The 10,000-nt window shown below is 46.2% G+C and overlaps 1 protein-coding gene across 1 annotated transcript in view; it reads left to right on the forward strand.

Annotated features, from left to right (window-relative positions):
• LOC126998285 (protocadherin-like wing polarity protein stan) overlaps nucleotides 1–8,370 on the forward strand; it is a 41,698-nt gene extending 33,328 nt beyond the window's left edge. Inside the window, exon 3 of the mRNA XM_050859762.1 lies at nucleotides 8,283–8,370. Within this exon, the coding sequence (XP_050715719.1) occupies nucleotides 8,283–8,370 (88 nt within the window). The remainder of the gene's footprint in view (nucleotides 1–8,282) is intronic.
• Nucleotides 8,371–10,000: the final 1,630 nt, after the last annotated feature.

The raw sequence follows: 10,000 nt of genomic DNA on the forward strand, positions 1-10,000 counted from the left end.
TTATTTTCTTCCCTTTTTTTCTATTAAATTTCGGTGTTAGATTCAGTTGTTATTTTTTTTTCTTATAGATTTTACTTTTTTTTCCATTTTCGACGATTCGTTTCTCATTTGTTTTCCATTTTCTTTTAAATTTTACTTTTTTTTAATTATTTGGCGATTTTTTCATTTATTTTTACCATCGGAAAAGAGAGAGAGAGAGAGAGAGAGAGAGAGACAAAAAAAATATAGTGAAAAGCCACCAGTTGTTATTTTCCTTATCTCCTCCTTCATCTCCTCCTCTACTGTATGCCTTTCCTCAGCTTCCCTCCTTCCCCCCTCCTCCTGTCCTTCCCCCAACCATGTCCCTGTCGTTTGGTTTGGGTGGTGAGGGTGGTGGTAGGTTATGGGGGGAGGGAGTGAGGGGTGGGTGGGTTGGAGGTCAGGGGTCGTTTAATGAGTCGGTCTCTGGTAGTGTTGACAAGATGGGCGGACACCTCAACGGGGGACTGTCCCATTACCTCTCTCTCTCTCTCTCTCTCTCTCTCTCTCTCTCTCTCTCTCTCTCTCTCTCTCTCTCTCTCTCTCTCTCTCTCTCTCTCTCTCTCTCTCTCTCTCTCTCTCTCTCTCTCTCTCTCTCTCTCTCTCTCTCTCTCTCTCTCTCTCTCTCTCTCTCTCTCTGTCTCTCTCTCTCTCTCTCTCTCTCTCTCTCTCTCTCTCTCTCTCTCTCTCTCTCTCTCTCTCTCTCTCTCTCGCTCTCTCTCTCTCTCTCTCTCTCTCTCTCTCTCTCTCTCTCACTCTCTCTCTCTCTCTCTCTCTCTCTCTCTCTCTCTCTCTCTCTCTCTCTCTCTCTCTCTCTCTCTCTCTCTCTCTCTCTCTCTCTCTCTCTCTCTCTCTCTCTCTAGTTTTTCTTTTCCTTCCCTCCTATCCTCCTCCTCTCTTCCCTTCTTCATCCTGCCTTCTCTGCCCCTTCTCACCCTTCCTCATATTTCTCTCTTTACCTTCTTTTTCTTTGCATACCTTCTCTTCATGCCTTCCTAGTCTTCTTCTTCTGTATCCTACCTTCTTTACCTTCTCCTTTACTTTCTCTACCTTCTTTTCCTTCTTCTTTTCCTTCTTCTTTACCTTCATCTTCTTCCTTTACCTTCATCTTCTTTCTTTTCCTTCATCTATGTACCCTACCTTCTTTCCTTTTCTACCTTTCCCCTCATTTTCCTTCTATCATTCCTTCCCTTACTCCCTCCTTCTCCCGGGTGCATTTTCTTCCTCCTTTCCTACCTTTCCTTCCTCTCCCTTTTCCCCTTATATGCATTTCCTCTGTTTTTCTCACTTCCTTCCATTCATCTGTCTTTCATTTTTTAATTCTAGGCTTATTTCCTTCCTTTCCACCATCCCTTCCCTTTTTTTTCTTCTATATACCTTCTCTTTCACTTTCTGCAGTTCATCTTTATTTCCCTTATTTCCTCCTTCTCTTCTTCCCTTCCTCGTTTTCCTTTTTTTTTTATCTCGTCCCTCCAGTCTCGTCCTTTTTACCATTTTTGCCTTCATTCTATATTTCTCTTCCTCCTCTCAGTGTTTATTTTGTATATATATTCCTCTCTTCCTTGATCTTTCGCCCTCTTCCTCCTCTTTGCACTTTCTCTCGTTTTGCCGCTGCTTTCTCTCTTCTGCTTTTCTCTTTACCTTTCTTGTTTTCCTTTATCCCTTTCTCTTCAATCTTTCCTTCTTTTCTTCTTTCACTATCTTTTCTATCTATCTTTCTGTCTATCTTTCTATCAATCCCACCTTTCGACTTCTTCCCGTCCACTCCCTCCTCGCCTATCTCCCTTTCCTCCCTCCACCTCTTCCTTCCCTTCATATATATCTCTCCTCCATGATCTTTTCTCCTCCTCCTCTTTCTCCTTTTCCTTCCTTTCTCTCTGCCGCTGTTCTCCCTCTCCTGTTTTTCTCTTTACCTTCCATGTCTTCCTCTATTCCTTTCCCGTCATCTTTCACTTCTTTTCTTTTAACACTATCTTTATCTCTCTATCACTATCTCTTCTGCCTTTCGACTTCTACGCGTCTTCTCCCTCCCCTCCATTCCTTCCCTCCAGGCCTCCCTTCCCTTCATATCTCCCTGCCCTCCCTCCAGCCCTCCCTTCCCTTCATATCTACCTCCCTTCCCTCGGTTGTGTGGTGAAGGGAACACGATACCTATCTACATCACGTATACCTGGTGAAGTGGAGAGACAGTGATAGGGGAAGTGAGGGGTGTGGGAGAGTGTTGATGGGGAAGGGGGAGGAGGAGGACATGGGAAAAGTGATGGGGATGAGGAAATGTGGAGGTGATGGGTTTGGTGATAGGGGGAGATGGTGGGTGCGAGGGTATGGGTAGGGGATGAGTTTGAAGATGTGGGGAATAGATGATGAGGGTGGGAGTAGAGAATGGGGTAATGGGGATGAGGAAATGGGGGAGGTGGTGATTTTGAGGGTATTGGGAAGGTGATGGGAGTGAGAACGTGTGTGTGTGTGTGTGTGTGTGTGTGTGTGTGTGTGTGTGGTTAGAGGGGCGTAACGCAGCGTGACGGAAAAGGAAAGAGACGTAACCATCAGGAGGGTGAAAGACGGGATCACCCTGCCACCCACACCCTGCCACCCACACCCTGCCACCCTCACCCTGCCACCCACACCCTGCCACCCACACCCTGCCACCCCCCTTTATTCTACCCTCCATCTTTATTTCCCTTTTTCCTCATTCTCTACCTCTCTACCTTTTCTTTTCTTCTCTCTTCCCTCCAGTCGCCTTTTTCCTTATTGCCTCCACGCTACCAGCTACTCCTTACTCACTCCTTACTCACCCTATAACCCTGCCTTTCACCCACTACCTCATCCTATCCACACCCACCCACCTCTTCACCCTGTCACTCTGTCGCCCTGTCACCTTTCGTCCTCTACCGTCACCTTTTTACCTGCCTCGCTATCTCAACCTTCCAGTCATTCTCAGTAACGTGACGGAATTTAGAATGTTCTCCTCCGCCTCCTTCTCTTCTACCTCCTCCTCCTCCTCCTCCTTCTCCTCTTCATCTTCGGTTCTTCTTTCCCCTCCACCTTCTCGTCCGTCCCTGTCCTTACCCTTATCATCCCTCCTTGACTACCCATTTGCATAGTTGTTCTTGTCCTTCATCTTTTCCTCCTGCTCCTGCTTTCTCCTTCTCATTATCTTCGTTTTTTTTCTCCTCTTCTATTCTCTTCCGTCTCTGTCCCCACCCTTATCATCTTCGTCCATCCCCTCCTTGACTGTCCACTTGCATAGCCGTCCTTGTCATCTTCATCTTTTCCTCCTGCTCCTACTCCTTCTCCTCATTATCATCGGTTCTTCTTCCTCTTCCTCCTACTCGTCCCCCTCTGTCCCCACCCTTATCATCTTCGTCCATCCCCTCCTTGACTGTCCACTTGCATAGCTGTCCTTGTCATCTTCATCTTTTTCCTTCTGCTCCTCCTCTCCTTCCTTCTCATTATCTTCGTTTTATTTTCTCTTCTTCCTCCTACTCGTCCGTCTCTGTCCCCACCCTTATCATCTTCGTCCATCCCCTCCTTGACTCTCCACTTGCATAGCTGTCCTCCTCCTCCTCCTCCTCCTCCAAGTATCATCAGGCAACTAATGAAAACATCACCAAGTCGCGGAAAATTCTAAACGCCGCCCGTTGACCGAAACAGTTTAGTGACGGTGTGTATGTGGACGCGGGTTGCCATCTTCCCTGACGCTGCGACGCCTCCAGCAGAACGATAACAGGGCTAAACCACACCAGGCTACAGGGGTGAGAGTCCCATCACATCCCTTATTGCCCCAGCGCCCTTGTGGAGCCGCCTGTGTGTGTCCCTCGCTTCGTTAGAATTCTCGATTAGCCACACTGAAGTTAAGGAAAAGGGAAGGGACGGAAGAGGGCGCAGGGGAGGGAGGGGGCATGGGCAGGGGTGGCAGGGCATGAGGGTAGGGAAAAGGTCCTTAATTTTGCGTGTTTTGGGTGGGCCTCAAAGCGTGTGACGGAAGGGAAATGGAGGGGGGCCATAAACACCTGGGCGATGTAACGTCTCCATCGGGAATAGAGAAGGTAAAGGTGAATGGGGGCAGCGATGCACGACAGGTGAGGGATGCTGTGCTCCTGTGCTCATCTCCGGTTCTTTATGTAGTTTGAGTTTGTTGTGGCTTATTCTTGCACTCTTTGGGATAGATATTGTAGCCTACCGTTTCTTAAAGACCACAAATTCGACGTTCCCTACATTAATTTCTACTTTGTATATTATAAAGGAGAGACACGAAAAGCTAAATAGAAGTAAGAGACACATTAAGATAGAGAAAAAATAATAAAAACCGCATGGACAGGAAGAGAGTAGAAAATATAGGTAACGAGGAAGGCAAAAGAGACGATGAATGGAGGGAAAAGGCCAGGAGAGGAGAGGAGAGAGAGAGGGGAGAGAACGAGGATGGAAGGAAAAAGGCAGACAGAGGGAAATGAAGGTAAATAGAAAGGAAAAGACAAAGATAATATATATAGAGAGAACGAAGATTGAAAGGATAAAGGTAGAAAAAATGTAGGGGAGGTGAATTTAGAGGAAGAAGAAAGGGAAGACGGACCAGGAAGAGAATGAAGTTGACGTGATTCTCCCAACATGAGTAAAAACGTCTCAAAAGTGTATTCTGAAGTGCGTGTGTGTGTGTGGGGGGGGGGGGGGTCTCAAAGGGCGTGGGCGGGCGGTGTTGGCGAGGGCGTGGGCGGTGCTGAGGGCGGGAACAGTTACATGTGGGTCGGGAAGGCTGGCGGGCGTGGCTTGGTGTTGTGTTGGTGTTGCGCGGTGTTGTGTGGTGTTAACAGGGACTCAATAGGACCATCACCACCTATACAAACTCCCTCCACGCCCTGACCTCTCCCCTTTATCTCCCTCTCTCCCTTTTCTCCCTCTCTCTCCTTTTAACATCCTGAATACACCTTTTAAAAATACGTCCCTCCCTCCCTTCTCTCTTCTCCCTTCGTCCTTTACTTCATCCTCATCCTTGTTTCTTCTCTTCTCCTTTTTGTTAGTTTATTTTCTCTCCCTCCACACCTTCGTTCCTCTTTGTCTTCTTCCTCTCAGCTCACCTTCCCTTCCTTCTCCCTCTCTTCACAGTTCATTCTCTCCTTCTCTCTTCTCCTTTCTCGGCCTTTTCCCTCCATTCGTTCAGTCTCTTCTCCTTTTCCTTCTCTCCATTCCCTCAATTCTTCTCTCTGTATCCTTTTTTGTTCTATATTTTTCTCCTTTATTCCCTGTCTTTTATCCACCATCTTACTGTCATTTTTATCTTCTTCCCTCTTTTCCACTATTCCTTTATTCTTCCTTCATTGTTCCTTCTCTTTTCTCTTCTCCCTCCCTTCCCCTTTTCCTTTCCTCCCCCTCCTCCGTCTTCTTCCTCCCTTTTCCTTGTCGTTCCAGTACGCTTTACCTCCCCCATTCCATTCCTTCCACCTTCATCCTTTCCTCTCCTTCGATTCTTTTCTCCTGTCTCCTTTTTCTCAGACCTCTCCCATCCTCACTCTCCCTCGTCTTCTTTCCCCCTCTCCTTCTCCTCCTCCTGCTCCTCCTTCCTCTGAATATGGAGAAAGGGAGATAAAGTAGGGCACTCATTAATCGAGAATATCCAATACGTGTTTGGGAGAGGTAGACTCAATCTGGTATGCAAATATATCCTCATGTATATTAATTAGAGACGCGTCACTCTATGTAATAAAGTTGAAGTCGACGTGAGAGAGAGAGAGGGAGAGAGGGAGAGGGAGAGGGAGAGAGGGAGGGTGAGAGGGAGAGGGAGAGGGAGGGAGAGAAGGAAAATAAATAATAGGAAAAATGAAAAGGAAGGGAAAGAAATATAGAGATAGGTAGAGAGAAAGAAAGAAAGAAAGAAAGAAAAATTGAAAGAAAAATGAGAGAAAAGAGAGAGAGAGAGAGAGAGAGAGAGAGAGAGAGAGAGAGAGAGAGAGAGAGCTCCCTAATGGTTCCAGCAATGCAGTGTTTCATTTAATACAAACTAAACTATATATATTAACGAGCCTGGGTCCTGAACAAATACCAGAGAGAGAGAGAGAGAGAGAGAGAGAGAGAGAGAGAGAGAGAGAGAGAGAGAATACATGCATACATACATACATACATACACACATACATACAACATACATACATACATACAACTTTGATCAGTCACTCACAATAGCTTTCCTTTCTACATCTAAGCCCCCCCCCTCACCCCCCCCTACGTACCCACTAACCCCCCACCCCCACCCCCACTCCCTCCCCCCTTGCGATAATGTCACTCCGCGATAAGAGTAAAAAAAAAAAAAAAATAATGAAAGGCTCAAAATAACACGGCCTAAAAATATATGCGAGAAAAATTCCAGCCTGGTCGAAAAACGTCAGAAAACTCGTGTTACTCAGATTTATCACCCACTCTGCCCGGCCCCTGCTGATAAAAAAGTGTGTGTGTGTGTGTGTGTGTGTGTGTGTGTGTGTGTGTGTGTGTGTGTGTGTGTGTGTGTGTGTATTTCAGCACATTCTTCTGTTCCAATTTATTTTTTTTATTTCCCTTTTCCTCTTCCTTCAGCTTATTCTTGTTCCAATTTCTCCTTTTTCTCCTCCTCCTCCTCCGCCTCCTCCCTTTTTTTTTGCTTCTTTTTTTATTTTTGTTATAGTGTTCATCTCCCTCCTCCTCCTCCTCCTCCTCCTTCTTTTCTTCTTTTTTTCTGTTATAGTGTTCATTTCCCTCTTCCTCCTCCTCCTCCTCCTCCTCCTTTTTTTCTTTTTTTTTCTTTTTGTTATAGTTTCCATCTCCCTCTTCCTATTTTTTGTCTTCCTCCTTCTTCTTTTGTCCATCTTTTTCTTTTCGTTATTGTCCACATCTCCCTCTTCCTCCTCTTTGTCTTCCTCCTCCTCCTTCTCCTCCTCTGTCTTTCTATCTCACAATCTCTCCCTTCCCTCCTCTCCTCCTGTCTCCTATATCTTTCCTTGCACGCCTCGCCTTCCATCCTTCCTTCCCTCCCTCCTCCTCCCTTCCCCCTTTCACCTCTCCTTCACTCTCCCTTCCTCACTGACACTCTGCTCTCCTTCCTTTTTCCTCTCCCCCCCTCTTCGTCAGTTTCCATCATTCTCTCTCTCTCTCTCTCTCTCTCTCTCTCTCTCTCTCTCTCTCTCTCTCTCTCTCTCTCTCTCTCTCTCTCTCTCTCTCTCTCTCTCTCTCTGCGTCCCCCTTTCCATTTTCAGGTTTCGCTCTTTCTTATTTTTTTTCCCCAACACTTTTCTTTTTAACTTTTCTGTATCCTTTTTTTTTATTTTTTTATCAATTTTTTTTAACTTCTTTTGGCCTTTTTCTTTATTCATGACCCTATGCACCTTTTTTTCTCCCTTCTTCTCTTCTCTTTCCTCCGTCTTTCTCTCCCTCGTCCACCTGATCTATTCTAAATCATCTCTTACTCCATTATTTCTCTTTTAGTTTCATTTCACCTCTCCCATGCATCTCCTGTCCTCTTCCTTTTCCTCCCTTTCCTCCCTCTATTTACTTCACACCCTCTCTCTCTCTCTTTCTCCCTCTTTACGCTGTACTATTTTCCTTATCTCTTTCTCTTTTCCTCCCTTTCCTCCCTCTATTTACTTCACACCCTCTCTCTCTCTTTCTCCCTCTTTACTTTACGCTATACTATTTTCCTAATTTCTTTCCCTTTTCCTCCCTTTCATCCTCCATTTCTCACACTCTTTTTTTCTCTACCTCTTTATCCTAACCTATCCTAACCATGCATACCCTTTCCCCCTTCCCCCTTTATTTTTCCTTTTATAACTCCCCCTTTCCGCTTCTTGTCCTTCGCCCCGTCCGCTGCCTCCTAGTTCCTCCGCCGGCCGCCAGGGGGTCAGATGATTGCAACAAAACAACGGCAAAATTGAATCAGCCTGAATCCTCTTATTTCACGGGCGCGGCGTGTCCATAGCGATGAATGTAAACAAGGAGAGAGAGAGAGAGAGAGAGAGAGAGAGAGAGAGAGCGTTGGTCAGGTAGGGAAGGAATCGCTAGCGGCTGTATTTTTTTTGGTTAATCCTTTGTTTCCGTCCTCTCTCTCACAGTCTCTCACAGTCTCTCTCTCTCTCTCTCTCTCTCTCTCTCTCTCTGTCTCTCAGTAACGCAATACACCGACACTAAGAAACACACAAACGCATCCGTGACGACTTTCAGAATGACGCGCAGATCATCACATTCACTCGCCTGACGTAACTCCTGCACCGTCCCTCTCACCACCCTCTCTCACCCCTCTCATCAGTCCCTCCTTCACCCCTCTCAACTCCCTGCTCCTTCACACCTCCATCAACACCTTCAGCTCCACCAAAACACAACACGAGCACAAGTAAGTTAGCCACATGTGCTCAGACGTGCAAGTTGTTCTCCCTTTCCGCTCTTTCCCCCCTTCCCTTACGTTCCAATGAGCGTGGGAACTGGGAACTCTCTTGCTCACGCCTTCTCTCGCTTAGCTCCTCCTCCTCTTCCTCCTCCTTCTTCATCACCCTCTTCCTCCTCCTCCTCCTCCTCTTCTTCTTCATCACCCCCTCCTTCTCCTCCTCCTCGTCTTCTTCTTCCTCCCCGCGTTCAGAAGCCTTGCGGAGGATTCGTCAACATTAAAACTTTTCTTCCACACTTGCGGCGTTTAGAAGAGGGATTGCAGTGAGATCCTCCGGGGAGCCTTGCGGAGGGGCGAAGTGCTGCACCTCTCAATGCTGCTGTGTGCGAGATGGCCACCACCTCATCCTTGGCCACCACCACCTCGGCACTGCGCGGGGCTGGGTTTGGTTCGGTCCGTATTCATTTTCGGCTCTCACAACATACATTTCCGAAGGCCTCAAAGTTGATTAGTTAGGTTTTTATGAGTGTTTTTCACGTTCAAAGTGCAGAAGCCTTGTCAAACTATCGTTAGGCTCAAAACTGCCCGGGAAAGAGAGAGAGAGAGAGAGAGAGAGAGAGAGAGAGAGAGAGAGAGATTAGGAAAGCCTTATCAAACATGGGTGTGTTGGCCCCGGAAGTGTTTGAGAGAGTATGGCCCCTGGTCGGAGTGCAGGGGAGGGTTTGCAAGCGATGGTGGACTACGAAAAGACGGTGAAAGGGTAGATTATGTTGTTGGTTGTTGTTAGGCTTGCAGAAAGATGAAGTTAGACTATTAATTCTGTTGTTGTGGTTTGCAGAAAGACGACGATGGTGTGTTAGGCTGTTCTTAGGTTTGCAGAAAGAGGCTAGGCTATTAAATTTTGTTCTGCTGTTATGGTTTGCGAAAAGAGGACGATGATACTGAATGTTAGCCGCTGTTGTTAGGTTTGCAGAAAGACAATGCTGTGTTCTGTGTTCTCTTATCATGGTTTACGGGAGACAGTGCTGTGTTAGGCTGTTGTTAGGTTTGTAGAAAGACGGTGCTGTGATTTGTGTTCCTTTGTCATGGTTTGCAGAAAGACAGTGCTGTGTTCTGTGTTCTCTTATCATGGTTTACGGGAGATAGTAGTGCGTTAGGCTGTTGTTAGGTTTGTAGAAAGACGGTGCTGTGTTTTGTGTTTTTTGTTATGGTTTGCAGAAAGACAATGCTGTGTTCTGTTTTCTTTTTGTTATGGTTTGCAGAAAGACAATGGTGTGTTTGGCTGTTGTTAGGTTTGTAGAAAGACGGTGCTGTGATTTGTGTTCCTTTGTCATGGTTTGCAGAAAGACAATGCTGTGTTCTGTGTTCTCTTATCGAAAGACGGTGCTGTGTTTTGTGTTTTTTGTAATGGTTTGCAGAAAGACAATGCTGTGTTCTGTTTTCTTTTTGTTATGGTTTGCAGAAAGACAATGGTGTGTTTGGCTGTTGTTAGGTTTGTAGAAAGACAATGCTGTGTTCTGTGTTCTTTTATCATGGTTTACGGAAGACAATGCTGTGTTAAGCTACTGTTAGGTTTGTAAAAAGACGATACTGTATTCTGTTTCCCGTTGTCATGATTTCCAGAAAGACAAGGTATGTGTGGC

This window comes from Eriocheir sinensis, chromosome 2 (assembly GCF_024679095.1).
Source record: "Eriocheir sinensis breed Jianghai 21 chromosome 2, ASM2467909v1, whole genome shotgun sequence".
Lineage (NCBI taxonomy): Eukaryota > Metazoa > Arthropoda > Malacostraca > Decapoda > Varunidae > Eriocheir > Eriocheir sinensis.